The 20,883-nt window shown below is 40.1% G+C and overlaps 1 protein-coding gene across 1 annotated transcript; it reads left to right on the forward strand.

Annotated features, from left to right (window-relative positions):
* Nucleotides 1-117: 117 nt before the first annotated feature.
* On the forward strand, nucleotides 118-18,541 carry lmnl3 (lamin L3; the record flags this gene model as incomplete). Its single annotated transcript, XM_083998018.1, has 12 exons — nucleotides 118-512; nucleotides 4,015-4,171; nucleotides 8,210-8,335; nucleotides 8,426-8,596; nucleotides 8,703-8,828; nucleotides 10,825-11,045; nucleotides 12,123-12,342; nucleotides 13,638-13,745; nucleotides 15,032-15,148; nucleotides 16,309-16,419; nucleotides 16,516-16,565; nucleotides 18,448-18,541. The coding sequence occupies 11 exons, from the start codon at nucleotides 118-120 to the stop codon at nucleotides 16,546-16,548; spliced, it is 1,785 nt and encodes a 594-aa protein (XP_083854144.1). The 3' UTR covers nucleotides 16,549-16,565; nucleotides 18,448-18,541.
* Nucleotides 18,542-20,883: the final 2,342 nt, after the last annotated feature.

Genomic DNA, 20,883 nt, shown 5'->3' on the forward strand with positions numbered 1-20,883 from the left:
GGTGCAAGGTGCTGCGGCCCGTAGTTTAGTAACTGACTGTCTCTCGGATCGACTCATCTCAGTGGATCAGCCTATCTGTGGACCCTGATCAGAAGTGTCCCACCCGCCTCCATCATCATGGCCTCTGCCGCCTCCACCCCGGCTCCCAGCGGCCGCTCCAGCCGCTCCGCAGCCCGCCGCAGCGCAGCCGCCGGCTTGTCTTCTGCATCCAGCAGCACCAGCCCATCCTGCCTGTCCCGCAACCAGGAGAAAGATGAGCTCCGAAACCTCAACGACCGCCTGGCCAACTACATACAGCGGGTCCAAGAGCTGGAGAGCGAGCGGTCTTCCATATTGCTGCAGCTGGAAGAGAAAGGTGAATCGAGAAGTCGGGAGATGGGCAACGTGCGGCGGCTGTACGAGGAGGAGTTGGCCGACGTCAGGAAGTCCCTGGACGGCCTGGCCGGAGAGAAAGCCCGCCTGCAGATCGAGTACGGGAGCCTCCACGATGAATACAGGAAACTTCAAGCCAGGTAGGAGCGTTAGCTGGAGGATAAATGGGCTACGACACATTCCGCCGTCGGAGAAGTTAATGCACCAGACTCAAAAATCTATAGCACTCTGACAATGTGACAGAAATATCTAGCCTACTTTGCCTCTATCCCTGAGACTATATGGGAAAAAAAGTTTTCAGATTGTGATGTTTCTGACATTATTGGCAAAAATAAATAAATAAAAAAGTGTTGGGTGGTGAAAAACAAATTGCAAAAGAAAGAAAAGAAACAGAAAACTGTAGATTTTGAAGTTGATGTAGGCTAGGCTACATGGAAAAACTAGAAATATCCAGTAAAGTACAGGTAGGCCTACAGTATTATGCAATGGTGTTTTCATTTCTTTCTTTCTTTTGATTAACTACACTGTTTCCTTCTGGGATTTCATTAGCTATTTGATCTGAGTTGGTAGGCTTGTTGTCCTTCCATTTACATTTTTCATTGATAAATCATTAATTCAATTCAAGAATAAAATCATGGGATCTATTTTCTATAGAGGCAATCATTTTGTACTTGTTAAAAACCTTAAACCCCTACGTGTTGGTTTCGGCCAGGCCGGTGGTGCACCTCATCAGCTCTGTGTCTTTATCCACCTCATCTGGCTCCTCCTCATCTGAACTTTTACACTCATCATCTTTCCTTTGGCTCTCATCCTCTGAGAAATCTGAATCTGAACCTATGGCTGTCCCAGTCTGCAAGGATTAGGAAGCCATCTCTGTGATTTAATATGTCATTCATGCCATAGTCTTTGTGATTTGAGAACCTCATACTCAAAGGAACTCTATAGGGGCTTTGATCCAATTTGACTTCATATTGGCCCACCTAGTTTTTGCTCTCACTCCAATACAAATTTGGCCAAAGTGTTTCATACTTTCTGTGTTTTGTTAAGAATCCAACCCAGAACACATTCTTATGCAAATAGTGTTTAAATGGCAGTCCCCCCCCCTTGTGGAAACAGGCAATGTCATGTTTTACACTGACGCACTGATTGACACAATCCACTTCATCCTTGGTCACAAGATGCTGATGATGAATCTCTATAATGATTTTCAGTTTTGTTTAACAGAGTACCTGTTGTGGCCCAGTGAATATTTATCCTTCACCATGAAAAATCAACCTGCTATCAACTCCGGCAGGCATCATCCAGACCGCACAAAACTTCATCTTTGATGAGAGTCCCAGTCATGTGGGTGTGGCCATGGTGGCGTACAGCATTAGAATGTCCGAGCAGAGCCGTGAGCTGCTCAGAGCTACGCTACGGAGGCTAATGGGATTTCTTGGTTTCCCTCATCAAACTCATCAAATACACAATCCAACAACTCCAAAACGCTCTCGTGGACAAGTTGTGACCTGCACATTCACCACACTATGAAATAATAACGGAACGTTACGATACAGAGTCGTTTTCATGGTAAATTCATGCAAAACAACTGATGCACGTTCCTGTCAGGGGCAGTTTTCTGGCAAGCAGTCTGTAAAACCACTCTGTCTGGTAACGTTCCATTATTATCTCATAGCGTGGTGAATGTGCAGGTCACAACTTGTCCACCAGAGCGTTTTGGAGTTGTTGGATTGTGTATTTGATGAATTTGATGTGAGAAACCGAGAAATCCCATTAGCCTCCGTAGCGTAGCTCTGAGCAGCTTGCGCCTTCTAAAATACATCGACAAATAAAGGTAATGAACCTACTGCTATGACTATAGGTTATTATGGCAATGGGCCAATTTGCCAAAATGTTGAACTATCCCTTTAAAGGAATATTTCAACATTTTGACAAATTGGCCTATTACCATAATCCCTATAGTCTTTTCTTGGGAGTAGGTTCATTACCTTTAATTGTCAGTTGCTGCTGCAAGCTGTTTTTAGATCTGTGGGGCAGAGACGTGAGCTCTGCATGGCGCTAGGTATTTTTGCCTTTCCCTCATCAAACTCATCAAATACACAATCCAACAACTCCAAAATACTCTAATGGACAAGTTGTGACCTGCACATTCACAAAAGTTCTGCCAGATTGTCCTTCAGCGGCAGTTCCTGCTCTGGAGACACGTACCAACGGCCCCCGCCTCGTGAAATGAACCCAGAGTTCCTGCAGTGGAAACGGGGCTAATATGCAGCCCTTTTTGAATGGTGCACTGCAAGCCACCCACAGGTCCTGTTCATCACTGCTTGCAGCTTTAAAGGGGACCTATTATGCTTTTCCAGCTTTTCAGACTTTTATATATGTTTAAAATGTTGGATAATGGTTCTAGAGGCCGTGGAAGTGTCATATCCTGAGGTTAATGCATTTGGAGGTAAACCCTGCTAGATGATTGGGATTTCTCTTGGATTTCTCTGCACACCTGTTACACTCGGTTGCGCTGACTTTTTTTTTTACATGAGGTGGACTCCCCTACATGGTCATGCCGAGGTCTCTGCTCCAGCCGGCCCCGCCTCCTCCCATGCTGCTCTGTTGTGCCTGGTGTCACAGCGGAGAGCGGAGCGGACTACTTCCTGCTTTTTCCCTGTATGTTTTAGCGCTGTAGCGTCACTTTACTAAGTTTTATTTAGAAGTTTACGCCGACGTTTCATGTAAGTGAAGCTGTACCTGTGTGAGCAGCGACGTACCGCCGGGGCGACGTTGTTCGCCGGACCGACGTAACGCTGGACCGACGGAGCACCGGAGCTCCGGAGCTGCAGCAGCTCCTCACACAGGCAGAGCCCGTCGGCAGGCCTCCTTGGCCGGACAGACGTCCGTGCTCCTCGCGGTAGAGAAAACCATCGCTAATAAACATACCCGCATGTTTTTTAGACGTTTACCACCGTGTGGTTATTCTTTTTAGGAGATAAATGTTGATCTCATTGATGAAATCTTACAATTGTGGCAGTTGAATTAGTTTGAATGAAAAGTGAAGCTGTGAGAAGGAGGAGGAGAGGAGGTGCAGTGCTGCGGAGCTCTGTAGTCTATGTGCACAAATCACCACATTTACATCAATAAATAACTGGTTTACAATGAACTGACCAGTCTGCATATATTTTAAATTTATTTTATTAAGTTATATTACATGTTACATGGTTACAGTAGCCTACATGGCAAAGACTACTCCATACCATCTTTGGTTAGGGTGAGACTAGGTCATGGGCGCATTTCATTACACAATGTAGACTGGTCAGATGCATACTGGAGATCTGGAAATTTGCCTACTGCAGATTTATCTTTTGTTTGCATACTACATTTTGGCCAAATCAGTATAGGTACTAGTAGTAGACATCGTCATGGTAACGCAATGCTGAGGGAGTGGTTCATTTGCATTTAAAGGGAGGGGCCACTGAAACAGACCGTTTTGCAGAGCCCTGTTTTTGAGAGTGCTGTGATGTTTGATCTTTGGGGTATTTTGACCGAAGCACATCACAGACATGTCTTTAAGACACCCAGGAACTATTTTAGTTTGTGCAAAAAGGAGCATAATAGGTCCCCTTTAACTGTCATCATGTTCTCCCTTTTCAGGAACCAGAAGAAGGAGAGTGATCTGGCTAACGCGTTGACCCAGTGGAGGAAAGTTGAGGCAACTCTGAACACTAAAGATGCTGAATACACCAAGCTGCTGTCTCAGAACAGGCAGCTCAAGGAAGACTTCAATGACCTGCAGGGTCAGCTGGACAATGTATGTTCTAAGCCTCACCGGAGATGTTAATGTTGTTCATATTCTAGTTAAAGGTCCAGTGAGTAAAATGGGGGGGGCGTTATATTTAGCGTTCAGATTCTAGTTTGCAGCGCTCACTCACTCGCACTCACCCCTCCCGTCGGCAAAGTGACGATGGCCTCGGAGGACAAAAAAAAACGTGTTAACCACAACTGGGAGTGTTTCAGGACCATGGAGTGATGAGGTGAAGATCTAAACCATTTTACCATATGTTAGGGCTGGACGATTCTGGAAAAAGTAATAATCACGATTATTTTGATTGATATTGAAATCACGATTAATAAAACACGATTAAAAAATGTAGGCTATTTATTGAGCCACCAAAACTCAACTTTAAAGGTGTACAGAAAAGAAAATTGAATTTGAGCCCACTTTGGGTGATAAAATTAATGTGATAACTCATCTTTCAGACGATGTAGGCCAAACTTTGTGCAAAATTCTATTTTTGAGTAAATCCGGGATGAAAGTGTGTATTTTTTTTTTCGCATTGGATAATGCAGGCGCACGGATTATACGTCAGCCTGTACACGATTCACCAGCCACTGATATTGGATCCGTAATCCGTCATTCAACGTCTGAGACACGCACACACACACGGAGCTCGGGCTCGCCCCAAGCTTTGAATATCCCGCCCGCTCGATAACGACCAATCAAATTCGTTTTCCTCACTCGGGTAAACTCGTGTTGCAGCTCGTGACAACTCGGCGCGACAAACAGGACAAACGGCCATTTCTGTACACCTTTAAATATAACTTTAACTGAGGTTTCACTTCAGGCTTCTTCTGGCTTCAGTGATGAACGAATAATACCAACACCAATGTAAAAACAACAAATAATCCATATCCAGTACCATTTCACTACTCAGATTTTGAAAACATCTTTAAAGTGACGGTGTGAGGTAAACAGTTAGGCTATTTGCTGAGATATAGATTTTATAAAACAAAAATCAGTCATCAGATCACATCAAGTCAGTTAAATTTCCTGACTTTAATTTGTCTGTTTCCAGGATGAAACCAAAGCACTTCATATACAGCAACACACTAAACAACTGTGTCATAACCTAAAAGAACTTTGTTGTGAAGTGTGAGCCACATTTGAGAATAACTGAAGAGAGTGGTGGTAGAGATTCATGGTGTAGGAGAGGAAATATCTAGAGACATGTAACATTATCTCCAATATGTATTCTGTCATTCTGGTGTTAGGATGAGGTTTTCAGAGTAAAAGTAATTATTTATTTAATCTGACTCGATTTAAAAATAACTTTACCATTAAATACCTGTGACAGTTAGGGTAAGTGTACCTATTAAGCCCACCAAATCTGCTTTTCAGCCATTTTTAATATATACCACCCCAATTTAAGTGAAAACATTTTAGTTCAAATGATAGTCTAATGTCTAATTTGAAGTGTCAATCATTCATTTATACCAATTTTTAATGTTTTTATTGTTTAATTTGTCAAAATATACCAAAAATCTGGCATGGGCTTAATGGGTACTTAATGTACCCTTTAAGCCCATGGGTGTTCCAAATAAGCCCACTTCACGATTTGTTGATAAATACATATATATATTTAAAAATCTTAAAAATCCAAACTTATTCTATTAAAATATGTAATCTCTTAGCTCTCAATAGCTATTTTCATTTTGTCTCCACTCCTCTCCTCTGCCCTGTAAATGGCATTTGAAATAGGCATGATCTGCCTATTTGCTGTGTTGTCAACACAGAAAAAGCTAAACTTACAACATGTCTTCTTTGGAATGTAGCCAAAAAACTATTCATGAACAAAATAAAAATTAGAATGGAAATTACTCTTTAGTACTTAAGCTTTCAATATCTGTTGTCATTTTGTCTGTATCTCTATCCTACATTATACAATTGGCATTTACATATGGCCAAATTTTCTGGTCCAGCCAGCTGGTTGAAAGTGTTTTTATCTAGATTTCTGAAGACCCAATGACTGAGAGAAAGACAGTTTACTGGTTCAATACTATTTTAAGGATAATAAATGAATCAATTTCAGTATTTCCAACTAAACAAATAACTTTTTAAACGTAAAAACACATCTTAAATAGAAACAATTAATAAAATGAATGAATCGGCCGATGCAATATCACTAATATTTAAATTTGGGTATTTAATTATCTGAATTATGAAGCTGATTGATTAGGTGAGGTCAAACTTAGGCAGGAAAATGGTTCAAAAGTCAAAAGGAAGAAACTCTCCATTGAAACACAGCCAGTGGGCTTAATGGGAGCAGGTGGGCTTAAAGGGAACATCAGTGAATTACTGGTCAAAAATCAGAATATTTTTATTCTACACACATGACATTTAAAAACAACTACATGACATGAATCTATATAAGATGCACTAGCATAACATGAAAAGTATTAATTGATCATGTATTTAAGTAATTAGCTATACTCATTTACATCTGCCCTAAATGGTGTGATTTTTTTGCTACTGTCCCCTTTAAGCCCACTTGGTAAAAATGTTACTTAAAAAATACATAAAGATAAATATTCATATGTATTATCAATTTAACAATACAATAGGACATTCTGCATACAAAAATGTAAACTATCCATGTTTATCATGCTTTATGTCATGGCAATGAACAATGCTATGCAGTGGCTGTATTGATGCAGCATGTGGGCTGTTTGCTAGCATGCTAAAATGCATATTTTGAATTCAAAAGAAAAACTATTTCTAATTCTAGTAAAATTCTAACACATGTTTTATTTAAAGCACTAATCTCTTAAATGTTGGTTACAAATGAGTACTTAGCTAAAGTCGGAGTAGAAATATGGAATAAATATCGTTTTTTCAGGGCATCAAAATCACTGAAGTTTTTTTGCAACTTCTTCGGGAGCAGCAGGCACATGTCACACATATGCTTCGATAACTCAAGATTGACAAATCTGATTTGCTTAGAATAAAAAGTATAATTTATGTAACAAGCTGCTTCATTGGAAGAACCATGAACCAGCAAAAATGGTGATGTAGTTTTTTTTTTATTTGACTCAGAAGTCACAAGTGGGCTTATATGGTACGTGGGCTTAATAGGTACACTTACCCTAATAGTTAGCCAGTCATTAGAAATATCATCATTTTAAGAAGTCAACTCTGCTGACATCTATCTTAGTTCAGGGATGGCAGATATAGGTTAAAACTACTCAGTGACCTTCTTAACATAGACAAACGGCTCTGACGCCTGGGTTGAGATATTCAGAGGTTATAGAACATAACTCAATAGTTAAAGAACATGATACTTGATCTTTTCTATTCCACTCAGAGGTTGTAAGTGTTCCAGTGAAACTTGCCATATAACTGAAGACCTAATAGGTCTTTAGTTAACTACTAGATCTTTAACTACTAGAATAAGAATCTCAACACAACAATATTAGAAATTGAGTGGTTAACGTCCCAGTTTATTGTGATGCACAAAGTGAAGTGAACAAACTATAGCTAATAGTATCAATACTTAAGAAACAGATAATGCAACAGACTCAACGTGTGGGAACTCTGGTAAGCAGATCAACTCAAAGGTGAGGTCCTTGCTCTTTCCCTTAAATGTCCAACCAGAACAAAGACACTTAAATCACAGGTCAAATGGGAATGAGACAAAATTCATATCTGGAGACCTTTGATCATAGGGGGTCTTTTCACATGACAATGAGCTACTTAATCCTTTTTGCATTGAGACCATCGCACATGCAGCATTTGAAGGGGGAGTCAGGTAGACAGGCGGTGTTAAGGAGACACTTACTGTAGGAGTGATGAGATACAGTCCCCAAATGGTGAGGTTCGAACCTAGGTGGTTGATTAATTTACAGATAATCAAAGGTATAATACACAAAGTGATTACATCCAGTCTGAGGGAAACCCTCCATTGTTTCAGAGACAACATTTCAGGGTGGAGTCAGAGACTTTCTTACAATGGTCTGAGATGGGGGCAATATACCCACGTACTGTTTGAAGAGAGTGTGTGTGTGTCACCAGGTGGAGGGTGTCCTGTCAGACACCAAGAACCAGCTCAACGCTGAGATCCTGAGGAGAGTGGACATGGAGAACCAAGTGCAGACACTGGAAGAACAGCTGGAACTCCACCGAAATATCAGTGAGCAGGTAAAACACACACACACACACAAACGCACACACACACAGTTTCTATGTTAGCTCAGACTGATACTAAAGATCTGGCTCTGATCTTTGTAGGAGATCTTGGAGATTCGAAGTCGCCATGAGAGCCATCTAGTGGAGCTGGACTCAGGAAGACGGAGAGACTTTGACAGTAAACTGGCTGAGGCCATGCAGCGGCTCCGCGAGGACCATGAGTCTCAGGTGCAGCAGTACAAGGATGAAATTGACAAGACCTTCAGCTCAAAGGTGAAAACCTGGAACTTGAGATGAACTTAAAATGTCCAGAATCATTTCATGCTCAGTTGGTTTTAAGAGTGTCTTGTGTTAACATTGAACTGTCCTTGCTCTACAGCTACAGAATGCCCAGCAGGCTGCACTGGAAAAAAGTAACGCTGTGACCGCCACAAAAGACGAGCTGGAAACCACCAAGTACAGAGTAGAGACCCTCGGCTCCCAGCTAAAGCAGTGCCAGAATGATGTAAGTTCTATGATGCATTCTTTTGTAGATGGACAGAACTTCACGAACCTCCATCCAGTTTCTTTTTTTTTTTATATATATATATTTATTTAGAGATTTTTCAATGTATCCACAAGTTTTCCGAATGTCATCTATGGTCAAAACCAGAAGCCAGTTTTGCATTTCCGGTGGAATTGTACGTTTATGTTTCCATGGTTTTCAGTCGTTGTCATAGTTGAGGTAAACGCATGGATCTATTAACGCTGGCTTTTAACACGGATGTCAATTTGTGTGATATCCATTGTTAAAAGCTGGTGTGATGATCCATGCGTTTTACAGATTTTCATTGGAAAAAAAAAAAAAAAAAAATCCATGCATTTACCGGGACTACTGAAACCATGGAAACGACGTAAACATAAAATTCCACAGGAAGAGCAAAACCGGTTTACGTTTTTGACGTTCGGAAAAAGGTGGATAGGTACAAAGAGAAAAAAGAAATAAATATAAAACGGTTCACAATGGAACAAAGGAGAGGTGCTGAAGTAAGAAGAAGAATGAAAGTAAAAACAACAACCAAAAAACAGACACAAAAAGCACAGTCAATACAACTGACATGATCAGCACCACTCATTATGCAAATTCAAAAACAAAAGGTTGCAGAAGAATATAAGCAATGAATACTACTGTTAGGTCATTCTTGACAGAACCATAAGAACGGCTGCCACAGCTCGTCAAAGGTTGCAGTTCTGAGAGAGACATTTGTCGAACCCTCCATGTGCAATAAACTGGTGACTTCTGAAGGCATCTCATCATTCTTCCAGTGGGTTAAAATATTCCTTTTTGCAATGTTCATACTGTATTGTGGTGTTTTTTTTCATACTGTCATTTCATATCGATGAGTGTAGAAAAGTTTTGGGTGCCACCTAAAATTGCAGTGCAATGATCTGGAGGAATACTGTTGTTGGATTAAACCAACACTAAGGAACTTTTCAACCTTCATATAATATTTTCATAACTTGTGTGATGGTACATCGACTTACAACAGGTTGAATGACACCTCTGTCATGGCCTGAGGGGGTCTGTATCGCCTTCACTGGCACTAAGCAACTTTGAGGAGCATGGTAGGAACCTGGCTCTCACTTAAGTTTCACTTTCACTTTCGCGAGTCACGACGAGGAGGGAACAGCAATGCAGCACCTTTCTGTCAGATTGTGTATGTGTGTTTACTGAGAAGTGATCCGCTGGTAACAGAAACTTAGTTTGGATGTCTTCTGTTCATTTCCATGCACTGGGAGATCAGGATGTTTACGGCGCTACGCGCTGGTGCTCATGGGAAATGGAGTCTTCCTTCAGGCAAAACACTACCGCTTTGGGCCACTGGTGCCGCCAAACTCAACCAAAACTGAAAGTTCTTTAGTACTGCTTTAACTGTCTATTGTTGACCATTTCCATGTCTTCCCATATTCTGACCTGTACACAGACAGGAAAACAGTCTACAACATCTCTCCAAATTTCCCCCTGTTAAAAGGGTTTTCCTGTGAGTTTTTCCTCAGTGGATGTGAGGGTCTAAGGACAGAGGATGTTGATGCCAACGTCAGTCTCATTGACTGATACTGTCACTTGACCCAGACTGTTAGAAATATTCAAGAGGGTTAATTCATTCTATAATTATATACTACTATAATAATAATAATAATAATAATAATACATTAATAATAATGAGTATTATTAAATATTGTTTGGTTTTCATAAGATTATGAAAACCAAACACAATATTAATAATAATACTCATTATTATTGAAGACACAATGTTACAACACATCTCCTGTAAAGCACTTTGTGCATGAAAGGTGCTATACAAATTTATTATTATTATTTTTTTTATTATTATCTCAGCACAAAGCTCGTAAACTGATTTTAGTTTACAGCTTTGTGCTGAGATGGTGTTGTAACATTGTGTCTTCTCAATGTGGTGATGTTTTTTAACTTTTGTCTTCATGTTTCTTCTCTGGGTCAGAAAATGGTGCTGGAGAGCCGCTACCAGGACCTGGAGAGGACACTGGACCGGGAGCGGGACGTTTGGCAGCAGAAACTGACTCAGAAGGAGCAGGAGTTGCTGAGCATGAGGAGCCAGATGTACAGTCAGCTGGAGGACTATGAGAACCTGCTGGATGTCAAGCTGGCTCTGGACATGGAGATCAACGCCTACAGGAAGATGCTGGAGGTGGAGGAACAGAGGTACAGCTGTGATCTACAGAGCATTCAGAAAGTCTTCATCAGATCAGATGAACTTTCTCCTTTTGTTTTGTCATTATGGAAGTTTGGTTTAAAGGGATACGCCAACATTTTTTTTTTTTCGCGTCTCGCCTCCGAGTCCATGACAAGCAGATAGACACCATCCTTTCGACTGTGTGTGCAGTAACAAAGGAGATAGAGCCTGTATCGCCCGTTAGCTTAGCTCAAACGCTAGAAGTGCATAGGTAGTGTTAGCCTGCGTCCACCTAAAGTCATCAGAGAAACTCTTCAGCAACTCTAAATGGAAACTGGCGGGCCGATCTTCGTCTCAGGCATCTTGAGCGGTCAAATGCCGGTAACGGGACGAGATCGGTCAAAACGGAGGGTTCAAGCAAATACGGTTAATTTTGGTTCAAGCTAGCTACATCGAGGGTAGGTTAGCTCCCTATTTCAAAGTAAAAGCACAAATTATATCGTCATGGTTTTCTGTATTAAAGGGCAATGGGTGTTTTATTTTGTGAAAGTAACAGGAAGTGCGTTGGTCACAACGGCTAGCTTGAGTAGCGCCGAATTCGTCCGAACAAAATTGTAACAGCTGGTATTTAGACAAATTAATGACACACTGCTGATCTTAACAGCTACTTTCTCCCCTAAAAATGTTTGAAATGTCGATAAAGTGATATATTTACAGAGTTTAGAGCTAAAATGAAATCAGCTTCGGACTGCTGATTTCGGCTCGGGTAGGAGGCAGGCTAACACTACCTATACACTTCCAGCATTTGAGCTAAGCTAATTAGCGGTGCACCAGCTCAGCCGGTATCTCCCTTGTTACTGCACGCACAGTCGAAAGGATGGTGTCTATCTGCTGGTTATGGACTCGGGAGTGAGGCAAGACACACAAAAAATGTTGGCGTATCCCTTTTAAGAGGAAATAATTATTATCATAAAAGGTTGTGGCTGCATAGCAACATGTGATGAAGAGCTCTGACTAATTCTAAATGTTCCATACACATCACATAACAGTTAGGGAAAACATGATCCATTTAGCTGTCTGGTGTGGTACCTGGATGTGTCTCTCAGGTTGCAGCTGTCGCCCAGCCCCTCACCACGTACAACTACCCCTGGGACACACGAACACAGCAGCCGCAGAATCAGAGGGAAGAAACGCAAACACGAAGGAGTCCAAGGCAGCTCGCCCGCCTGTAAAATGTCTAGTCGTTCAACAGACAGTGGGACCGTGAGCGTGGCGGAGGTCGACATCGATGGAAAATATGTCAGACTGAAGAACCACACTGAGACGGTAAGACTGCACTGTGGCTGGATAGTGTGTTTGTTTCAGTTTTGACTTCATTTATAGCTGGTATCATGAATTAGTTAGAATTAAAACAAATTGTACATTGTTACTCAAAGAACGTTAATGAGGTGTTGCTGCAAACCAACCAAGCAGCTTGGTTTTACCAACTCCAGCTGACAGTGATCAGGAGAAGAGAAGACCTGCGTCTGTGCTGTGTTGTGGGCAATGGCAAAGAGTGTACAGTATTCTCTGCTAGAGAAATGTTAGTTAAAGCACAGTGGAGAACCTTAGAGGCACAAAGCTGTAACATGCATTATACTCAAACCCCTCTTTACTTTACAAGCTTTGTTAGTGGATGATAACAGAAAAGGCTTGGCACAGCGAACTGATTCAAAAGCTGCAGGTATTCTGTCATAGACTCTGTACTGAGTCCTGACAGACAAACCTGCCTGTTGCTGACGTCCGACTCAGCGAAAAACCAGTCACAGGTTCTTTTTCTAAAGGCTGAGTTAAAACGATGACGACAGAGAAGCAACGTCTAACAGCGTTTGTCTATGTTCAACATGGCGACCGCCAAAGAGCAGCTTTTGTTCAATTCAGCTGTAGCTTTTTTTTTTTTTTTTTTTTTTAGAACTTTTTATTTGAACATTTTAGTCCATTTTAAAGAACATTTCCTGACATATAGCTTATAATAAATGTGACAGGGAATTAAAATAAATATTAAATAACAACAAAATAGAAGTAGTAATAATAATTATAATACATTAAAAAAATATATAAATAGATAAATGAAAATAACATTTAAAAAAACGGGGGAAAAAATGGGGAACAATTTAAATAGGAATAAAATACAAAGAGTAGAAATAAAAAGATAAATAAATAAATGAATTGGTTAATTAAATTAGTAAAATTAAAAAATAAATATAGGCAATAAAACACACATTCATCCATACATAAACATACACACGTGTATAGACATACCTTCATGCACATACACACATAAATATGATTAATGCATAATGATAAAGTAGCTGTAGCTTTTTTTGAGAGACTAATTTTGCTTTTTCACTCAAAGTGAACGAAAAATAGCTGCAAAACTACAACAGCTACATTTGTTGACACGTTTTCCTTCACTCTGCAGCAGTTATGACAAAATTTCACATGTATTCATATTTTGATTGACTGTGGATAAACAAGGATGTCACCATGAAGCAGCAATTCTGGTTTGTCTCATTTTGTTGAGTCACTGCTCAGTTTTACATGCAACATCATGTCGGTGTGTTCCTCTCATGTCACACCAGGACCAGCCGCTGGGGGGCTGGGTCATTCGGAGGATGTTTCCAGACGCTGGAGACATCTCCTTCCACATCCCCTCCTCCTGTGTCCTGGCTGCTGGGCAGACACTTACAGTGAGTAACTAGCTTTATGGTTTCCCTCGGTCTCTGTAAGGATATTAAACCAGCACTAAACCCCTACAGAGAAGGAAATGGCTCATCTCATTATCCCTGGGTGGAAATAAGATTTGTTTAGGGAGGGTGTCAAGCATGTTGAGCCTGACAAATTTAAAAGGTTGTCTGAGGATCAAAGGTTTGGAAGCAATCAGATGGTCAAAGTGAGGGTCAGGGGTCAGGGATTGAATTTAATCAGAATTTATTTATTTAGCACAAGTTTAAAAAACAGTGCAAGGAGGGAACGAAGGCCAAAGGGCTTGTACAGAGTTCCACTCCCATCATCTACTGTAGTGAAGTGATACGTAAAACACAAGATACGGTAGGTACAAACAAAGAAAAAGTATAAACATAAACAACATAAAAGAAAAGATGGATACATAATATGGATTACATTAAAGAAAATGACATGGAAGGTTAAGACATAAGTTTTTTTCAATAACTTTCTGAAGGATGTGAAAGATAATGTTAACCTCAGACACGTCCATGTCATTTTGGACCTCTAAATGTGATGTTAGATTGATGACCAGATGTTCGCCAGAAGGGTAAATGAAGGTTGTTCCTGTGCCTAGTTGAGAATGGATGAAAGTCAGATGAAAAACAATAAAATAAAATTGAAAAGTGTCAGGAAGATCTTGTTACCTGTTGATAAACACTGTTTGTGGACAGAAGTGATGATGGGTAATGAATGGGTAATATTGATTGTTTTTGATTATCATAAAAAGAGGTGCAGATGATTCGTGTCACTAGACAGAGAGAGAGAGCGTTCTTAAATTGCAGACCAGACAATATTGCAGTAATTCATATATGGAAATAGAAACCTTTTTCAGTATACCAAGCATCTTCAATGATCTTTTACAAACTATTAATATGATTATTCCAATTTAGACCTTCACCCAAAACAACACCCAGAAATGTGGTGTGTGGTACTTGGAGGATTTCAGTTCCATTAATTCATATTTTGGCTTCTTCTTTTGCATAAGATTTATTTTAGTTGCATAAGATCATGAAGTTAATTTTTCTTACATTGTGAGTTAGCTTACTGATCTGGAACCAATTAGAAACAGTTGATAATTCATCATTTACACATGCAATGAGAGACTTGAAGTCATCATGAACAGCTACAAGACTGGTGTCTTAAGGGAATAATAAGGGGAGAAGGTTACCGCAAGTCATGAATGTAAATTAAAAATAATAAGGGATAATGCATGTGATGGGTTCATACAGTCTGTGTGTGTGTCTGTCAGATCTGGGCAGCAGGTGCAGAGGCAGAGGCCGATTCTGGGGACCTGGTTCTGCAGGGCCACATGAACTGGGGCCACAGCTATGATATAAGGGTAGTCCTCTTAAACTCCAACAATGAGGTAGGTGAAACAAACTGCATCTCCAAAAATGCACACACGCACAGCCTTCTGCAGTCAACATTGGTATATTATGTATTTGAATACATTTAGATTTGTTTTCTTCTAATTGACCTTTAAATGTCCAATGTCCTGGTGCCTTTGCAGATGTCAAAATGATATTTGACTTGTTATCCCATGATTGTAGTAACTTATGATTTGTAATATTAAATTAACATGAATAATATGTCTACCACTGGTCTAATAACCATGGTTAGTAGATGTGCACACATGAGCATGCAGCTGGGATTTATAGATGAGATCAAAAAACGGAACACATCAGATTTTCTCCTGGTGGTAAATAGACCTTCTGGACAGTCTGAGCAGAATAGGACACATTGGCTTTTTGGTCTCTTACCTTCATCTCTCCCTCTCCCTAGGATACAATAAGTATAATGGTGTAGGAGCACACCTTCTCTCTAGGAGATGATTAAAATATATACAGTTCAGATGACATGGATAATCAACTGTGCCGTTCTACAAGATTTTGTTAAAAAAAAATTCCACCAGAGCATTTGGTCAAGCAACATTCTCCTATTGTCCCTCTAAAACCTGGAACCTTCTACCAACACAAGCACGATACGTGTACTACCAACCATCACATCATTTTCCGAACATCTTTAAAGCATGGCTACTGGAGAACCAGATCTGTCAACATGATCATGTCTACATTTGTATACTTTAATATGCTGTTTGTTTGTTGTATGCTTGTTGCACTTCACTACGGGCATTCTGCAATAGAATCTGCACTTATTAGCACTTTATCACGGGCATTTTTGCAATATAATAAAGTACTTTACTGTACAATTTCAACATGTTGCTAATTGATCTTATGTGGTCTACAACTCAGTCTGTGTTGTTGTGCTTTTCTAGTTGTTGTTCTCTCTCCTTCTCTTATTGGTAAAGCTTTGTAAGTCTTTAACACCTACCTGCCAGTGGGACAAGAGATGGAAATGATTCATATGGCTATAATCTCATTCATATTTACATTATATATGTCCATTCATATGTACTGTCCCATTTCTTAAATAAATAAATAATTTCAAATGAAGACGACATGAGTGTATGGCCAGGACTTGTCGGCTCCACCTAGATGTAACTGTAGTTGCATTGATCCCTTCCAGGAGGTGGCTGAGCGCAGGGTGTATAAGCAGAGCCGAGGAGAGGAGGACGCCGAGCTGGAGTTTGATGAAGACTTTGTCGCAGGCAGTGACATCCACCACTTTCAGCGACAGGTACTCACAGCTAATCTTTGTTTTCTTTTGTGTTTTTTATATGAAAAGTTGTATGTTTGAAACATGACTCCACTTTTCTTTCTAATGATATTGAAGCCAAAGAGGAAGAAGTGTTGTTCAGTGTCTTGATGGTTGCTGCACAGCAGGTGAGGAGAGTGATGCTGCCCCGCTCCGGCTTCCCTCCCCTGCTTGTGCTTGTACCCAGTGGGTGTTGCTCTGCATCAGCCACTAAATGCACGGCTTGTTTAATGCATTTTGGATTTGCTGCAACATACTAAAGATATTTGGTTAAAGACCTGTGACTGCCGTCGTCTAGCTTAAACAGCTGTTGTTTTTGGACATGGGGTTGTGTGAGATACCCAGGCATCGTTAAAGGGACATTGTGTAACTTCTCTCCATCTATTCACGAAAATCGATTATTTCGTTCAAAAGTATGTTTTTCATTAATCAGTAATCCCCCCCCCATCAACAAACTGAAGTGTTCCTTTCAGCTCTGAATTAGCCGTTCATATCTACATGGAGAGGGTAAGCTCGGTGCTGGCTGCCATGTCGTGTCGCCATGTTTTTACGTTCAGTGACGGTAGGAAACCACGGAAACTCAGCGGACACACCGGAGCTGAAAATACGATTGAGTTGCTTGTGATATACAACCGCAACGCTAGATGGGAGTAATTCCTACACATTGTCCCTTTAATGTGTTATCTGTTCATGTTATGAGAGGCAGCAAGGAACAGAGTCCTGTGCTGCTGCTGCTGCTGCTGCTGCTGCTGCTGTACCCACTTGGAATGATCCAATTTCTAATCTTTACAATTAATGCTTTCAGTAAAAACACTTTCCTTTGGGACATTCTTAAAGGGATATTCCGGTGTAAGTTTAACCCATGTTCTATCACACCGTGACACCGAGTAAGACCCCCCCCTCCAGAGATCAAGTTTTCCGACCGCTAGCTTCTCTAGTTGTAGCGACTTCAGCAAAGACTGCACGATACCAATACACTGCTGTCAATTCCTCCACCAGCAAACCACCATCAAAAAAGCCACTCATAGACACAAATAATGCTCAGAACAGCACCAAACTTCAAACCTTACTCAGTGTCACAGCGTGTTAGACCATAGTTTAAACGTACATCCTTGAAAAAGAGATTGTTAAATCTCAATGGATCCTTCCTGAATAAATAAAGGTTAAATAAAAAGAATTGTTTAAACGTACGCCAGAATATCCCTTTAAGCCCAACTTTCCTGTAAGTTGTTGATCCTGGATGATTGATATCATGAAGATGCCTATTTATTTTTTAGCAAAACCTTCCCTTCACTGCATGTCCAGGTCTAACCAGACATTGTTGGTATTGTGAGATAGGAGTGTACTATCTGACAATCTTAAATCATACACAATCTTATCTTGGCACATAATCTACTTTTCAGATGAATCATGAACCGTACAGATCACTTTAGTTGCATGTTATAGTTTTTTCATTTGGAAAAAATGAACTTGCTACTAACCAGACCATGACCAGCTGTTCAAAACTGCTACCTGGCTGCTGCTAGTGCCGGCTGTCCTTGTTCTGCTCTGCAGTGTGTGTGTGTGTGTGTGTGTGAGCTTGGTGTAGAGGAACATACACAACAGTGTGTGATCAGACAGTGGAGTTAGAGACCTGCCTACAGGTTAGCTGAGGCCAAGCAGTCAGCAGCAACTGCACCTTCAAATCAAACATTTCATGAACAAATCCCAGCACTGTCCAAAATAAATCCTCCATATGAAATTGGCTGAAGTTGAGATTAGCTGTGACACAGTTTGTAAACATGAGACAGCTATCAGACTAGACTCAAAAGCAGCGTTCAAGCTGCATTAAGATATGAATCACAACTTCTGGTTAGAGGGTTAGGGTTAAGAAACCAAATTTAGATTGTGATTAAAATCATGAATTGCAGTGTGAGCCACAGAGATTGTTTCATGATCTTGTTGCTAGATGGTCCCTGACTAAATGACCAGCATGTGTCCATTGATAATCACACTGCTCTCTCTCTCCAGGAACTGTCCAAAGATGCAAACTGTGCCATCATGTGATTGTGTCCCATCTCCTCGTGTCCTACACCAAGACTGGCTGTGGCCTCTTAACACAAACGTCTGCTGTCTGGTTCCAGTGTTTTCTCACGTACTCTGATAAACTAGAGTATGACACTGACATGTCAGTTGGACTGTAGAACTTGGACGCCTTAAAGCAACATTATTAATCTCAGTGTTTGCTACATTTGCACTGCACAAGACGAGATCTGAGCTTCACCTGAATTTGATCTAATTTAAATGTATATGTGTGCAATAAATCTGTTATATTATAATAAAGTTTTCAAAAAGAAATAAACAAAGCAGTCATGTTTAAATGTGCCAGTCGTCTGAAATGAGGAGGTGGCTGAGCTGGGAACTGACCAAGGATCAGTTGAGTTGGAACAACCACATTTCACCTTGAACTTGTCTAAGACAAGATGAGCCCACGATTTTAAATAGAAAAACAACATATTAAATAAAACTATATATATTCTGATTTCTCAAATAACGCAGGGTTCCCACGCGTCCTGGAAAATAGTTGACCAATTATCCAGTCATGGAAAACACATGGCAATTGAGGAAAAAGGGTAAAATGTCCTGGAAAAGCTTGAGTTGTCCTGGAAAATGATTTATCACATGGTGACATCAGCTACCAGAGCTCTATTTGACTTCTTCAGACCCCACTAAGGATTTCTTTTCCAAAGATGTGCCCAGTGAGAAAAGACAGCTGTTTTAGGTGTGGTTTAAAAACAAAAACATGTCCTTGCATTGCTCTATGATAAATGTGTCTTAATTTCTGAGCACGTAAGATATTATTTCATAAATAAGTTAGAGTCATTAGGTTGCACATCTTTAAATCAAACTTCTGGGGGTGAGAGAAATGAAATAAATATAGAAACAAACTGGTTGAATGTACAAAATAAAGTACAACTATCGAACTACAACTTGAATGGGACGGGGCGATGTGTAAGGCCTAGTAGCATGTCTGTCAGACTGTAGCAGCTGAAAATGTCCTGGAAAATGATTACAAAAAAAGAGTGTGAACGCTGTAACGTTTGGAAAAACAAAATGTCAAAAAATTAATGAAATTAAAACTTAAACTTATTTAATAGTTGCCCCAAGTTAAGGAGTTCATCTTGGATTATACAGAGTTAATCGTGTGTAGATCATTTAATTTAATTTATTTGTAATGGGACTCAAATGCAAAACATCCTGGACCAACGACAGCCTGGCCACACGGCTACACCCACAGCTCCTGGATTGATGTTCCACCTGGAGAGCCACAAGGGGGAGTCGTTTCCCACTACCTCTTTTTGCTCTTCATGACCACTTAGCCTGCTGTGTTCAAACTTAAGACACGCTAGAAGTGGGAGTTGCAGATGACATAGGGTTATCAAGAGCAATCCCTCTATCCTCTGTCCTTTCTAGTTCACTCTGCTGTCCTCAAGCAGCCAAAAAACAATCAATATTCCGGCTATGATTATAAAAGAAGAGCAGCAATTTGACAGTGCAGTATAAAATTTCCATCCTGGTTATAGTAAATCAGATATTTTTTTGTGACTTTTATATTTAGCCTATGTTTTTTTGTAACCCTCTCCTGAAGTCCACCAGTGCTGTAGATTAATGTGGTAGATGACTGGCAGTGAGAGGAGTGAGGGATTCGACAGAGGGGAAAGTTATGGCCAGGCCAGATAAATGGAAGTAACACGTAGCAGGAGCATCGCCTCACCACATCCTCTCCTAATCATGTCAGGAGGCTACTGAGCACTGAGCAGGCAGTGGATCAGCTGTTTCTATTCTAATGTGGGCTGGTCCGATCTGGAGCTGCATCTGTCGCAGCGAGGGAACTCAAGAAAATATTACAGTTATACTCACCTCTCAGACGCTGTCATAGGCAGACAAAAAAAAGAAAAAAAAGAATAGCTTGAATTTGCCACAGGGTGATGTGTATGGAGGTACATTTGTGTCTTTATTATTCAATCAAGAGAAAAGTTGATTTAAACAAAAAAGCTATTTTCAATCAAAACAAACTTCATTCAATCCAAAAAAAAAAGAAAAAGGATTTGAATGCAAAAACATATTTGAGACCCACAAAATTGCATTTGAACCTTTTTTTTCTTTGATTGAAAAAGTTTTATTTTATTGAAGTGAGTTATTTGATTGAAAATAGCTTTTTTGTTTAATCCACTTTTTTGATTGAATAATAGAGAGACAAATATCCTACCTATAATATGGCCTAAATACAAAATCAAATAATAGCTCACCTCAATTAAAAAAAAAACGTTTCAAAAAAAAAATATATATATATTATATATAAATAATTTTTTTGCATTCAAACCCTCTTTGATTGGAATGTTTTGCTTTTGATTGAAGTGAAGTTTGTTTTGATTGAAAATAGCTTTTTTGTTTAAATCAACTTTT

This window comes from Trachurus trachurus (genome assembly GCF_905171665.1).
Source record: "Trachurus trachurus genome assembly, chromosome: 3".
In the NCBI taxonomy this organism is placed as follows: domain Eukaryota; kingdom Metazoa; phylum Chordata; class Actinopteri; order Carangiformes; family Carangidae; genus Trachurus; species Trachurus trachurus.